A 16,371-nucleotide genomic window follows, 5' to 3' on the forward strand; every position below is an offset into this window, starting at 1 on the left:
ATTTTAAAACATTGTGTGGAGTTTATATTTAAATTAATCAGTGCGCGTTGTATTTATTTTAAAACGTAAGCGTATGTTATCGTTGTTATTTATTTTTAATACATTTTATATTGACATAACATTTTAAGGTCTCGAATTTACGGAAATCAAGGGTAAATAGAAAATAATATTTTCCCACATCGTTTGCATAAGAAGTTAAATCATGAGCTTTAATTGCATTCATTTTTAAAGTCTGCTTTCAGAGCTCATGCATTCAAATGTTGGAAAAGTTAAAGGGAGGTTTTGTGACCTTTAAATTTCCAAAGCAATGTCTTAAATTGCTTGATTTTCTACAATCTTTATTTGCTATTGAAATTATAAAATATTGTAAAACATAATTATCGATATGCGTTGTCATTTGCAACGAGGCAACGTGCTCTAAAATAAAAGATTTCACAAACTGCCTTAAAATATTTTATATATTTTAAAACGAATTGTCATTACTGTTTCAAAGTGAATATGGAAATAACAAACAATGATGTTCAAACCACACAAGGTGTGCTCCGACCTCAATGTAAATCAAACCCTATTAACACTTGAAATTCTAAGCTTATTAACTCTTCTTAAAGTGATATTATATGCATTTTTCACTGTTGAATTGAGCTTAAAAGAATTAACAGGTCAAAAGAATTCGTTAAAATGTGGTAACTGACCAATTATCTACAACAATATATATTATTTTCGATATTTTACATGAATCACCCAGTCATCTAACCTGAAATGATCCGTAAAAGAAAATTGTGTCTTTATGTCCTATGAACAAATCTGCATGAAAAGTACATTTATACTCACATAGTACATCGAATCATTTATGTCTTCAGTTGTCAAAATGAAAGTACGATGTTCAAATGGATTATTTTTCTCTTTCCGGGATATTGGTTTTTAGTATGTTGATACTGCATTAACAAATATAAGTGTAAATGAAGTGATAACACCAAAAATAAACAACGGTTGCGATAATTACATGTTTTAAAATACAAGACTTCACGAACTACACTGTAGTATATCATGTATTTAAAACAAAATGTGTCATTACGGTTTCCAAAAGGTGTTTTATTCTATGCTCATGACACACAAGTAATTGACAGAAACCAATAAGTAGCACACGCTCTTACTATTACATCAATGCATGTTAGAAACCCACACGCTCTTACTATTACATCAATGCATGTTTGAAACCCACACGCTCTTACTATTACATCAATGCATGTTAGAAACCCACACGCTCTTACTATTACATCAATGCATGTTAGAAACCCACATGCTCTTACTATTACATCAATGCATGTTAGAAACCCACACGCTCTTACTATTACATCAATGCATGTTTGATATGGTGACTTATCAGCTCCTTTTATCCTATTACCAGATGAAAAACGATAGTATAACAACGATCGTATAAACACGGTAAGCCTCAATATACCATGGTTCTAAACCTAGCATGATAAACGTGATCTTTATCAACATCCTATTATCCATATCTCCTCGAAAAGAGGTTCCAAAACTTAAAGCTCAGCGCTCGAAGTACGTGCACTTGCATCGCAACCAATTATCTACATAGGTATGATTTGGCGCAGCAAAATGTTTTTTTATTTCGAATACTTATATTCAATGTTAAATATTTGAATTAAGTTCATACAACTAAACGTAAAACAGAGTTTATGTATTTGTAAAGCGTTCCGTGATTCTGGTATTAAAGGCGATTATTTTATTGTTCAAGGGACATAATTGTAGTAATTAAGGTGGGGATATGTGTAATATTCCACTTAAGATATGAGTCCCAAATTAACCTGCTTAGTTCGCATACGCTATGTTTAGGAAGATATATGACAAACATTAATTATGTTTCAGGTAACATAATAAATTAATAATGTACAGCGTTTTATATACACGAACAATTTAATTTAAAAATAATCATTTGGTATTGACATAGAGGTTACTGTGCCAGATTTTGAATTTACGTTACTACATATCTACTGTAGAATATACATTGGGTGATAAATACGGTATATTACGCTAGTCAATTGTTCCAAAAGTTTGTCGAGTGGCTTGTGTGATGACGTATCACACGGGAGGCGGAGCCTCGAGTGTGATGCGAAATAACACAAGCCACGAGACTGATACAAACTCTTAGAACATTTGACTATCGTAATATTCCTTTTATTATATAAAACAACTAACGAAAAGCGTTAACAATTACATTTTTTGGCTTTAACAAAACTGACGAAAAAATGACTTAAACGGTACGCAATAGTTTATTAAAGACGCGTATGAAAACCGTTAATGTAAATTAACGTGTACACATTTGAACCGGGAAAACACAGGTTTCCGACACGCTTACCATAATGACATCTTTAATCCAATGTTATAACAATTAAGTTCACAACTTTAATCCAATGTTTATAACAAAAACGTTGAAACGATACGCACTTCCACTTCTATTCTTCCATGTCTTTATCGAAACTTATTTTAAACCACACTTTTTTTTATTTTATTCCTATCGAAATCTACATTTTTGCATGATAAAACACACTCCGAAATATGTTTTGTGTCCCGTAATATGAACCACAAGTCCGATTATAAAGTTAAAGCTCTTTATTTAAGATAATAAAATAATTTCAACACAAAACCAAATAACAGAAGCTAAGATAAATCCTATGGGAAGCCAGGGTGTCCAATGTTTATTTTTGACAGAGTATTTATACAATTTCGTTAAGTGCTTAATTACTTCGTGACTTACGCCTGTCAGGGCAGTTTCGCCGCTCTTGGACAGGTGACATATTATCCCGGCGGATTCTATGGCCCTGTACGCGCGGGTTTCTAATTGAATAGACATCTCCAATTTGTTATCTACACCTAGAGGACATCTCGGATTGTCGCCTCTCCCCGACAAATGTACGTTTAATTGTTTTCATGCATTTAACAAGTCACGATACTTTAGGTATAATGTAGCAGAGCCCTAATTGTGTGTTATGAAACGTTAATGACTTTGTTTTCGTTTGTCCGTATCTTAATTACCAATCGTATTTATTTGTATTTATTTAGTTTTAGAGTTGTTATTTATGATTGTGTATATTTCTTCTAATATAATTTTACTGTGTTACGTCACATTTGCATTCGTTCGATGTTTTACAGTGTTTCAGATTGGGTCGCCCTTCGGCTTTTGGCCGTTAAAATTTTCAAATGACCGAAGAAATTCAATTCAGTTCGACGATCGGGCCGACAAATAAACCGTTCGTCAGACAATGTGACCGGTACATTTCTGTAGGAATAAATCAAGCCTTTTGGACGATCAAATATCCGTGTGCATTCTAGACCGCGCGATTACGCGAATCGCACTATTTTTCCAAAAGCGCGCACATTTGCTGCATGTTTGCGAGAAATTCTTCGTTCGATATGCATGAGTATTTCTAAAGATCAAAGCGATATTGACTTCGCCGAAAATTTGAAGAGGCGATTTACGATCGTATGTCAATAACATGATTACCTCGCCTGTCTGCACTGCATACGACAAATGCTTCTACTCTACTTCTGCAGTGAGTGTATATACCAGCTTGTAAGACGACATAGGCTAGTCTAGTGTATATCACTGAAATCTGTACATATTGACTGCTTTCAGGGAAAACGGGGCTTAATGCATGTCAAATAAGATTAGGCCTTGCACACTGATTAGCCTGTGCAAAGCGCACAGCTAATCAAGAACGACAACAGCGAACAATTTCAGTGCCTTCAGCGCTTTGATTAGTGTGAGCGTAAGCTCACGATAATGTTACAGATCAAATTTTGCAAATCAGTATGCGCTTAACTGCTTAACTACGCTATGGAAAGACAACCACTGCCTGTTGAAGTAAAATATGAAGACGACACATTTATGCTAGAAGCGTCTGCTAGGAAAGATAACCACCACATCTGCCAGTTCACTGCAGTGGGTGTATATGACTAATAGTGTTTAACAGCTTGTAAGACGACATTGGCCAGTCTAGTGTTTATAATTGTACTCTGTACATATTGGCTGCTTTCAGGGAAAACGGGGCTTAATGCATGTCAAATAAGATTAGCCTGTGCACAAGTTAATCAAGGACGACATTTCTGATTTTATAATGTTTTTCGTTTAAAGAGTCTCTGGTACTGGGATGACAATTAATGCATATGCATTAAGCCCTGTTTTCCCAAAATGAAGCTTAAATTATATTTTTTATTAATGATTAAAAAAAACACATCTGGATATGTGCCTTAAGACAAACTCTTTATAACTTTGAATGGTTTGTGTTCATTTAAAACTTGCAATATAAATAGCTATAACATAATTTTTAAAACTGAGTTGCGTCTAAACTTATACAACAGCGAACACCTACTGTGCCTTCATAGCTTTGATTATTCTATGCAAATGACACAAAAGTAACTTAAGAGAAACCAAAAGGTAGTACACAAAGCTACTATTACGTAAATAAAATTGCGATACAGATGTTATTATTAACTCTTCTTTAAGAGTTACCAAATCTTATTGCTAAGCGCTCGAAGTTCGTGCACTTGCATCGCTCATGAAACTTCATAGATGACCTTACTAAGCAAAATGTTTTCTCATAGTGAATACTTATATTCATTGTCAAATATTAAAATTAATTCCTTACAACTAAACTTTAAACATTGTTGGTGTATTTGTAAAGCGTTCAATTATTTAGGTATAAGAGGCAATCATTTCATTGTTCAAGGGACATAATTGTTTTAAAGGGAAGTAACACTATAGTACGTGTAATAAGGCTTAAAAATCATGATCAGATTTACAAGATGAAAATCGATAGTATAACAACGATCGTATAAACTTGAGCTCATTACTATCGGTATTCTTATATCAGGGTATTTTCCGATTGCTTTTTATAGACGGTACTTTTTTTTACCTTTTTCTTAAAGTTAATGAGAAACTAAAAATTTTAACGATCTCATTGCTATAACAACAAATTACGGAATCCGAATAGTGTCATTTATACTCTCGCACTTCTTTCATCAAGGGCGACACACGAAACACGTAGCGACACACGATATTTTGCGCTACACATGATATTTTGCGCGATACATGAAGTGACGCGAAAGAATGTACCACGAACTATCGCCCTTGTGTTGGTAGCCCAAAAGGCGATATATGGTGGTAAGTATCGCCTGTCGCTTCGTGTTTCGCGCAAAATTTCGTGTGTAGCTTACTGTATCGCGCAAAGTATCGTGTGTCGCTGTGAGTATCGAGCAAAATATCGTGCCTCGCGTTCAAAGGGCGACACACAAAAAACGAAGCGACACACGTTATTTTGCGCGACACACGAAGCGATACAAGATATTTTAATTTTTAAATATCGCCCATATTATCAGAATCTCGTTTATCGATGTCTAATTTCAGACCGCAACAGACGAAGCGATACTCGAAATTTTGCGCGATACACCAAGCCACACGCGATATTGTTTGATTATTATTGTCACGTTATGGTAGGAATTTGTAGGTGGAATATTTTGGGATTACTTTATTGAAACATGACAGTCACAAAGTGCACATATGTACAAATAAGCTTATCGATGAGGGAGAGATTAAAAAATAGTATAGTTGACACAAGGCCGGGTATGTTAGTATTGGTCAAGCAAAAGTGTTTATACAGATAAAGCTTGTAAATATTTGGGTGGTTTGTTTATCCCGTTCCCAGGGCTTCATTGATTCAGTATCTTTAGTAATCTAGCCAACCAGCAATAAGCACGCATAGAACACTGACCAATGGGATTCCTAACTGAGTTTCACGGGGCCAATGTTAGAGGGAAATAGTCAGTAAGCATTTAGATCTAGAGGTGAACAGATGGGAAAAGACACAATCATGTAGCAATCACAACGTATTTGTATAATTGAAAATATTAGTTATGTCAGACATTAAATTGGACTAGAAACTGATATATGGTATTGTTGAATATTTTATCCCACATTATGCAGAGAAATTAACATAAATAGAGAGGGACGGACTTGTCCCATGCGTGACACGGGAAAATTTTAGTTAATGCAAATCTCGTCATCATGGCAATACGCGCATGACGAGATATCGAATGATAGGCTACACACCAGTAATTTAAGAGTAATGAACATTGTTATAACTATGTGTCGTCCATGAACTATGAACGATTACGTGACACAGAGAGGATAGGTTGTGTCACGTTATGGTAGGAATTTGTAGGTGGAATATTTTGGGATTACTTTATTGAAACATGACAGTCACAAAGTGGACATATGTACAAATAAGCTTATCGATGAGGGAGAGATTAAAGAATAGTATAGTTGACACAAGGCCGGGTATGTTTGTATTGGTCAAGCAAAAGTGTTTATACAGATAAAGCTTGTAAAAATGTGGGTGGTTTGTTTATCCCGTTCCCAGGGCTTCATTGATTCAGTATCTTTAGTAATCTAGCCAACCAGCAATAAGCACGCATAGAACATTGACCAATGGGATTCATAGCTGAATTTCACGGGGCAAATAATAGAGGGAAAGAGTCAGTAAGCATTTAGATCTAGAGGTGAACAGATGGGAAAAGACACAATCATGTAGCAATCACAACGTATTTGTATATTTTAAAATATTAGTTATGTCAGACATTAAATTAGACTAGAAACTGATATATGGTATTGTTGAATATTTTATCCCACATTATGCAGAGAAATTAACATAAATAGAGAGGGACGGACTTGTCCCATGCGTGACACGGGAACATGGTAGTTTATGCAATTCTCGTCATCATGGCAATACGCGCATGACCAGATATCGAATGATAGGCTACACACCAGTAATTTAAGAGTAATGAACATTGTTATAACTATGTGTCGTCCATGAACTATGAACGATTACGTGACATTATTATAGAGTGTTTTGTGTTATTTGTGAGATGTGTTTTTGATGTATTGATGTATTTATATATATATATCATCACTGTTATCATCAATGTCCCTATGAATCATTTCATTAATATTTTCATATACTATGTAAACCGGTCTTGGGCTCATCTCATTTCACTCATTGAATTTCATTATCACTCATGTTACATCACTATGTATATACGCCATACCATTGCCTCAATTTCACTCATGTAGGTCATAGGAACATTGTACTAACCTTTCTGTAGTATTGAGTCTTTTTTTCAAAACCATATTTATTATTATATAAACATGGTTCACACGTGTTCAGGCTTAATTTGATGGTGGGGTTGAGGCGGGTGAGTAGTGGTACCGAAGGCTGTCACGTGCCTCAACTCCATCATCCAAGGAAGCTGTAGACTTTATATCATGTTCCTGGCGGACCACCACAGGAAGTGCCCGTGCATGACCTCGGATGGTTCGCTGGGAATCTCAATTTATTTAATTATAGTTTTTCTTCTAGCTATGAAAACATTATATGTTTACTTATTCTTTTAAATTATTAAAGGGATCTTTTAACGGTTTGTAAATTGACAAAATTGAAAAAAGTTGTTTCAGATTCGCACATTTTCGTATTAGTTATGATGTTTGTGAGGAAATAGTATTTCTGAACATTTACCATAGTCTAATATAGCCAGTATATGCATCTTTTGACGATTTAAAAACCTAAAAATTATAAAGCGTTGCAACGCGAAACGATTGAATAATTTGGAGAGTTCTGTTGGTGTCGTGTAAATTTACGAAACTACGAAGATTGCTTATATAATATATAAAATACGTCCTGCATAAACACTCGGCAAAATAGCCGAGAGGGCTAATGCGTTTTTACTCCAGGACTCCAGGGGTCACTGGTTCGAGCCCCGGTGCGCGATACAGTTTTTTTCTTTTTTTAAATTTTATTCTTGATTTTTCACTGGAGCTTTTAAGATTCAATGTTTAAATTTATCAAAATAAAGCAATGAATGACTAACTTCAAAATATGCAAAAATCTGTGAAAAGGTCCCTTTAAGGAATTGGGAATGTAATACTCTTTTTATTATCACAGATATAAACTCAATACAAACTGCTAATTAAGACCCGCTTCAATTTAGGATGGTGACTATTATTTTTTAACAACTTTCAATTTGCTTTGTTTTTCAATCACATCATATAACTATTAAAACGTGCAGACGTGAACAAAGACTGTTAAATAACTTGAACGAGAAGACGTACAAAAGACTGTTATAAATTGAAAAAAAAAATATATTAATGATTTTTGTAATTTTGTTAATCTTAAAAAGTATACTAAGTCACCTTAAATGTGTTATTGTATATAAAGGTTCTTTTATCGGGTACCTGGGGCTATCTACACGCAAGGGTACGATTGAATAAAATTGTATGAAAAAGAAAAACGTTATAATAACATACAATACAGCTACGAACGCTCTTTGAGACATGACAGAGGTTGTTGGTCGTACGGTACAATCGAAACTTGGAGTGTTATATTTATCCACTGATGGATATAAAGACAGCCAAAGAGGTTTTGGAAACAGTCTGAATTCTTATTTAATCATATTAATACTAATTCCAATTTTAGTCATTACATAGATTTTATGATTATACATTTTTTTTTAATGAAACGACGATAACTGTAGCAAGAAATAACTTATGTACAATTATGTATGGCATATATCCTTATTTTGATATCCAGTACATGTACGCGTATATTCACACTGCATACTTGTGTAGGTAGATTTACCTGATACTACATCAGACCCTAAGTTTTGTGTTGTCACATGGCATATTACAGTCGATTGGTGTATAGCGGATTTTAGTGAGTAACAGATAGGTTTGCAAAATACATTAATTTATGTTAAAATTTATAATTTTTTACGAATTGAATTTAAAAAGGCTTTCGTTTTTCAGTCGATTCAAGTTTTTGTTGACGTTTGTCAATTGTTACATTTTTTTCGACAACAAAACAAGGTCACGTTATGTACGCACCGTTTTTGCGACGAAAATAAAAGTGCAGACGCATGGTACCGTGTAATTTGCAGATTTTGTGAGGTAAATACAATGTCCATTGCTGTAATATTTTAGTATAATGTGTCCTTTACTAAAGTTAGAATGCTCAGAAAACAAATGTATGCGTATCATATAAAATAAGCATAAAAGCTGCAACACTCGATTTAGTGAATAGCGGACATGTGGTGACCCATATTTAGGAATGTGGGGGTTGACTCAACATACATATAATCTCGATCGATGTCCAATATGTAATAACAACTGAAACTTTCCAAGAAATTTACAGTTGGAAAATAGTAAAATTTAATCAGAAGAATTTTATTAAAATCTTTTTATGCCCCAGGTAGGATGGCATATAGCAATTGAATATTGCACTTGATATTTGGCATGCATGTGTATCTCATGGATCTGCACATTTTGAGTGGTGAAAGGTCAAGGTAATCTTTCAAGGTCAAAGGTAAAAAAAAGCGTCGCAGCAGGGGGCATTGTGTTTCTGAAAAACACATCTCTTGCTCATATTTAAATTTACACTATCAGATAATTTTATTAAATTGAAAGATGTTGGGGTGTGGATTGTTTGTTCTTAATTATAATTAATGGATAAATTAATAGGACTAGAACCAGTACTTTGTGTCTATTGGGAAGATCTAAAGAACACGTCCACAGTGGGGATCCAACCCGTGAACTCTCGGTCGCTAGGCGGACACCATATCCACTACGCCACAGCGATCTTATGATAATTTTACATTTATTATCCCCCCCCCCCTTCGAAGAAGAGGGGGTATATTGTTTCGCTGGATGTCGGGCGGTCTGTGTGTCTGTCTGTAGACCAGTTCATTTCCGATCAATAACTTGTGAACGGATTGACCGATTGGCTTGATGCTTCACATGTGCATCGGACTTGGATAGTAGATGACCCATAAATGGGGGTCACTAGGTCAAAGGTCAAGGTCACTGTCACAATAAGTGTGAACATCAAGGCCAAAATTTAAATGAGATAGTATACCGTCATATGTTTTAAGAATTCCATTATTTGCCCATATATCTCAATAAAACACACTAGAATTGTCAGTTGTTGCTTTTAATTAAAAAATAAATTAATACTTTTTATGTGTCCAATTGCTATATCAGAAATTATGCACAAATGAGATAATAATGAATGGACAATGGTCTCTGTTGAAACAATATCATATCTAAATGGGAAACTTTAAATGAGTTATATTATAATTCATATTTAATTCTAAAGAAGGGCTGTTTTTTCAAGCGTATGGTTGTTTTATTGTTTTACATTTATTTCCAAGAGTTATCATATTAACATACCAATGTAATCTTAACTGGTTTGGGATGGCAAATCATGGTTAATGTATCTAGTCTGTAAACTCATTATATTATGTTCTATTCTTAAAGTAATTAAGTGCTAACTTGTTTTTATTTTTTTTTAGAGCAAGATGGGAAGGCCCCGTAGAACAGCACGAGGCACTGACAGCCCAGCTGTCACTAAGGCAAAACAAATAAAGAAAAAGTACTCTCCTTCAAAACCGTTACGGGCACGTCGCGCACTTCTTGCCATTGAACAAGATAAGGTATCTATAAAGAAGGCATCTGAAATGTTTGATCTTTTTTATGGGTATTTTTATAGAACGTTGTCTGGGAAAGTGGACATTGATAACAGGAAAGGGCCAGCCACTGTATTTAGCCGAATGGAAGAAGAAAATATGGCAATATGGCTGAAAGAAATGGCTGAAAGGGGGATGGGACTAAAGCCATACGAGTTTATGGATTTTATTTAAGATATTGTAGTAAAAGAGAAGAGAACAACTCCATTTAAAGATGGGCGGCCAGGGTATGACTGGTATTATGGATTCATGGAAAGGAACAAACATTTAGTTCAGATGAGGACAGAGACTATCTTGGAAGGAAATCGAGCTAAGGTTACTAAAGAAAGACTTGATGAGTGGTTTATAGAGTTTAGAAACTTCTTATCTTTAAAAGGTTTGCTTGAATAGCCCACACAAATATATAATGCTGATGAAACAGGTGTCGCAATAAGGAGTGTTGCAGGTAAGGTAATTGGACCAGTAAGATCGGGTTGTGGTATCTCTCAAGTACCTCATGTGTCTGGAGGTAATGCAAAACAACGAATAACAGTGATGTACTGGGCGGCTGCTAATGGGGCTATGTTACCACCATTTATTGTGTATCCACAGCCAAAACCACGTGGCTACAATCCATTGATTGGCTCAACAGAAGGGACAACAATTGCATACACTTAAAAAGGCTGGTTGGATGGAGCAACATTCGAAGTGTTCCTTGACCATTTTAATAAACATGCGTCTAAGGAAAGACCAGTATTGCTACTTATTTAAAGCGTCAGCAGCCATGAAAGCATGTCTATCTTTGAAGCTGCATGCAAGAATGGCATTGAACTGTAAAGAATTGTACCAAATGCTACACATTTAATGCAGCCTCTAGACAAGGGTGTGTTCGGACCTATGAAGCAGAAGTTGCATCAAGTTAAAAGAAAACACAATAGAGCTAACCCTGGTTAAGTAATTGGAAAATAAAACTTTGTTGAGAAATTAAATGAAGCTTACCTTCTTTTCTACAAGTCACTTACCATCATAAATGCCTTTAAGGCACCAGGTATCTACCCTGTCGACAGCACTGTCATCATATTACAGAAGCTGAGGCCAAGCATAACATTTTGCAATGACAAGGAGTCAGAGGAAGCATCCACATCAAAAGCCTGTTCAGATCCAAAGGATCCCTCTAAACAAAGTGGTGCAGCATCAGCAATTCAAGCACTGGAACTTGTTCTCACTACGCCAGTTAAACAAACTTACAAGAAACGATTGGATGAGGGCTATGACATTGAAGGCCAATCCCCATGTTTTGATGTACAGGAAACTGGCAAGGACAATTGGTGAGGAAATATTGGAGAAGGAAAATTATTCACAAGACCGCCCTATGCAGCAAGAATGTCTCTCCGGACTGAGCATACTGGCACATGCAGCATCTGTCTGTACTTAATTTGGGTCTAATGAACATAAATCAGCATTGATCTCACCTATCCTTAAAGAGAGCCTTGTTTTCCCTAAGGATGCAACCAATAAACCTAAGCGAAAATCACAGTTAGATGAATTACCTGATAATCTTACATCTCCTAAATCATTGCGATTTATGTCACTCAAGGAAGTTGAGAAGTTAAAAAAACTCAGTGAGAAAGAAAAGAACGCTAAAGTGATTTTCTTGAAAGAAAAAACAAAGAAAGCCAGATTTAAAGAAAAAAAGTGGCCAAACCAAAGACAAAAAAGTCACATAATTCTAAACAAGTAGAAACAGTTAAACCTACGTCTGAATCTGGTGATGAACATGTCCTGTGCATGCATTGCAGGATATACTTGAACGATGAACAATCATTAGAAATAGCACGTACATGGGTGCAATGTGATGGTTGCAAATTGTGGATACATTCTGACTGCAGCTCAGTTGAGGTTCCAGATGAGGAGATTGTACCTTATCACTGTCCACAATGTGTGTAAATGTCTTTTTAGAATGAATAAAATTACATGAATGAAATTGTAAAATGTTAACTAGCACATTTGATCAATATACATAAAACATATCATTTCTATTTATACAAATTTTAGTATAAAAATAATTAAATTATTCTCTTATGATAAAAGAATCGATTGGTGTCAATGTACACTTAATACATTATAATTTAGTAATGAGCGTATCTGTGGTCTTATTGCAAAACACTGTTGTCAGAACGCAAGAGTCAATGGTTCAATCCCCCGCTTAACCCTTACTCACTAACTTATATTTCGCAAGATACGTTAAAACGAGGTGCAGTGTGAATGTTGCTTCAAAGTGCTTAGATAAACCCAGGTTCATCTTTTTTGCACTAGCCTATTTAACCTGATGAACAAGATGTCTGGGGTCAATTAATATAGGAAATCAATTATAAAAGGAAATTATATGCCAAATTTCAATTTACATTATTTCAATTTCAGGTCAAGCAAAATGAGCCCGTTCCGTCCATGGAAACAGATGGAAGAACTACCGGTACTATTGTGCTTGGAAACTCTGCAATAAAGAGATATTATGCTTTAAAGATTAAGCCCCCCATCACAGAACCTCCTACAAAACTACGTATTGACAGAGAGAACACCAACATTGAGGACAAAGATGCAGGTCTGGTGTGGATTCCAGAGTTGTTCACTTTTGACAGTAAACTGCAAAGCTTGCTAACAGACCATGGTAGGCAACTTATGTTGTCTGATGTTGCAGGACTTCCAATTGGTCGTGTGCCAAGAGTGTTAGCAAGTTGTTTCTATTCCATCCTAGACACTGGTGGCGAAATATGTACCATTTGTAATGGCGATCCTTCCCCTAGCTTTCCACCTTGGCCATCAACACAAGAAAAGGGAGGTGGTGTTGTAATTCCCTGTAACTATATCCTAACAGTAACAGACACAGACAAGACTGTACAGATGTTAACTGACACACTTTCATTGATTCCAGGAGGCAATGCAATGAAAATAGTTAAGAGTTTTTAATAATAGTTATAAAGAGTACGTAAAAGTTCAAAGTTAGGCATAAACATGTTAAAGCATATTATACATTTTTTTCTGTGCGGGGAAATATAGTTTATTGCATACTGTTTGCAGAAGTACATTTGTTATTTGATTCACATGTTATAAATGTTCCTTCTCGTTGAACATTATTAAAGGAACTGCATCTCAGATTGTTCCAATTGACAGAAAAATATATACAAATATAAAAAAATATTGGCATTATTGTATACAACAAATTTAAAAATTAAACAAATATGTGTATGCCCCCGGTAGGGTGGCATATAGCAGTTGAACTGTCCGTCTGTCAGTATGTCCGTATGTGTGTGTCAGTCTGTCCGTCCGTCCGAAAAGAAAACTTTAACGTTGGCCATAACTTTTGCATTATTGAAGATAGAAACTTGATATTTGGCATGCATGTGTATCTCATGAAGGTGCACATTTTGAGTGGTGGAAGTTCAAGGTCAAGGTCATCCTTCAAGGTAAAAAAAATAGATTTTTTTTCAAACCGGCGTTCTCATGAAGCTGCACATTTTGAGTGGTGGAAGTTCAAGGTCAAGGTCATCCTTCAAAGTCAAAGGTAAAAATAAATAAATATATTTTTTTTTATTTCACAGCGGCGCAATAGGGGGAATTGTGTTTCTGACGAACACATCTCTTGTTTATTTCATTCAGTAGAAGTTAAACTGAATTTCTTCATTTGATCAAATAGATACGAGTTTTTTTTAAAGATTCAAAGGATGAAATATTAAAACAATAATTGTTTATAGGCTTATAAGTACATAAAAATAATATGTCTATTTAACGTGTTCTACATGATGATGTCAAAACCATGTTGTTGTTTTTTTCTGTTTTGTTCCATTGTATCATTAAGCAAGACAATACATGTACCTTTAAAGTAATTATACATCTTCATGTACACAAATAGTATGTCTGTTTAATGTGTTCTACTTGATGATTTAAAAACCATGTTTTCCACATTTTTTTCTTTTTTGTTCTGACCATTGTATCATTAAGCAACACAATACCTTAAAAGTAAATGTATCTTATAATTATACATGTACATGTCCAAATATAATATGTATATCTAGTGTGTTCTACATGATGATGTCAAAACCATGTTTTTTTCAATTGTCTTTTTTTCTTACCATTGTATGATTAAGGTACAAAGTACCTTTATAGTAAATGTATCTTATAAGTATACATGTACACAAATTATATGTCTATTTAGTGTGTTCTACATGATGATGTCAAAACCATGTTTTTTCAATTGACTTTTTCGTTCTGACCATTGTATGATTAAGCAACACAATACCTTTAAAGTAGATGTATCTTATTTCATTTTTCTCACTGCGCATAATGCTATGCCTTTAAATAAATAAAGATTTTATTATTTGTTGTGACAGTTTTGTATTTTATTAAGCCATGTTTTAGTCAGATATATTCTAATGAAAAGCAAATAATATTGTACTAGTTTACAGTATTAACAGGAAGCAATTGGTGGGAATAAACACTAAAACTAAACATGTATAGCCTATTGCCACCAACACTACATATTAATTATTGAGTATACATTTCCATTGAATATTTGTCAAGGAATGAAAATAAAATACCATGTCACTTCATTTTTACATGCTCTTTTGTCGTTTGCAAATATAGAAATGATGGTTTATGCATTTATAATAAATATCTATTGTCTGTTATGTTAACCTGTGATCCTAGTCAATTATTCTCTGTAATTTACAGTTTGATTTACAATTTTGGTTTTACTAATAATTTTTGTCGATTAGATCTCAATTAATCTCATAATTGATGTTTTTGTGCAGTTATAATGTTAATCTATTATCCGTTATGTTTGTCTGTGATCCTAGTCTATGGCAAGCGGTTCGACGCATAATCCCAAGAAACTAGGTTTCTCATGAAAACCTAGGATCTCAGAATGAGAACCTAGGTTCTTGTTTGAAGATTGCACATGGCTTCAAGAACCCAAGTTCTCAAATGAGAACCTAGGTTTTCATGAGAACCTAGGTTCTCATTTGAAAACCTAGGTCCTCATGAGAACCTAGGTTCTCATGAGAAACCTAGTTTCTTGCGGTTCGACGCATAAATTCCAAGAAACTAGGTCTCAGAATGAGAACATAGGTTCTCGCTTGAAAATTGCACATGGCTTCAAGAACCCAAGTTTTCAAATGAGAACCTAGGTTTTCATGAGAACCTAGGTTCTCATTTGAAAACCTAGGTTCTCATGAGAACCTAGGTTCTCAGAATGAGAACCTAAGTTCTCATGAGAAACCTAGATTTTTGCGGTTTGACGCATAATTCCAAGAAACTAGGTTTCTCATGAGAACCTAGGTTCTCAAAATGAGAACCTAGGTTCTCGCTTGAAAATTGTACAATGCTTCAAGAACCCAAGTTTTCAAATGAGAACCTTGGTTCCCATTTGAAAACCTAGGTTCTCGTGAGAAACCTAGTTTCTTGAGATTATGCGTCGAACCGCTTGCCATACTAGTCAATGATTATCTGTTATTGGCAGTATGTGTTTTGCCAATCATTTCTGTCAATTAAACCTTATGATCTTACAAAAAGTGTTTGTTGTCACAGTTATTTATTACTTGAATTTCCTAGTACATTAAAGTTATTTCAGCATACATCTTCGTGATGATTATGACTTCTAATATATTTCAACACCAAAATGCCATCACTGGGTAAGATTTATTGCGTTATGACCTATTTGTAGCTGTCTTGAGAAAAGCCCCAGAGCATTATACATTTGTTAAAGACCTAAGCGATCCGCTAATGGCTGAATCAGTGTACCAT

General features: G+C 34.8%; 1 protein-coding gene across 2 annotated transcripts; it reads left to right on the forward strand.

Moving 5' to 3' along the window:
* Window positions 1-432: 432 nt before the first annotated feature.
* Window positions 433-15,816, forward strand: LOC127840327 (uncharacterized). Of its 2 annotated transcripts, XM_052368731.1 has the most exons (3): window positions 433-553; window positions 10,420-10,560; window positions 12,994-15,816. In XM_052368731.1, exons 1-3 carry the CDS (start codon window positions 515-517, stop codon window positions 13,537-13,539), a joined length of 726 nt encoding a protein of 241 aa, XP_052224691.1. In that variant the 5' UTR covers window positions 433-514; the 3' UTR covers window positions 13,540-15,816. The 2 variants fall into 2 exon arrangements, with proteins under 2 accessions (XP_052224691.1, XP_052224692.1); XM_052368732.1 differs by lacking the exon at window positions 10,420-10,560.
* The last annotated feature ends 555 nt before the right edge of the window (window positions 15,817-16,371 follow it).

The sequence above is a fragment of the Dreissena polymorpha genome, chromosome 8 (assembly GCF_020536995.1).
Source record: "Dreissena polymorpha isolate Duluth1 chromosome 8, UMN_Dpol_1.0, whole genome shotgun sequence".
In the NCBI taxonomy this organism is placed as follows: domain Eukaryota; kingdom Metazoa; phylum Mollusca; class Bivalvia; order Myida; family Dreissenidae; genus Dreissena; species Dreissena polymorpha.

Bases quoted from the DNA above. Each gene is read 5' to 3' on its own strand.
- LOC127840327 (XM_052368731.1), top strand. From the start codon at position 515: ATGATGTTCAAACCACACAAGGTGTGCTCCGACCTCAAT. The intron at 554-10,419 runs GTAAATCAAACC...ATTTTTTTTTAG, and splicing joins AGGTGTGCTCCGACCTCAAT to AGCAAGATGGGAAGGCCCCG. The intron at 10,561-12,993 runs GTATCTATAAAG...TTTCAATTTCAG, and splicing joins TTGCCATTGAACAAGATAAG to GTCAAGCAAAATGAGCCCGT.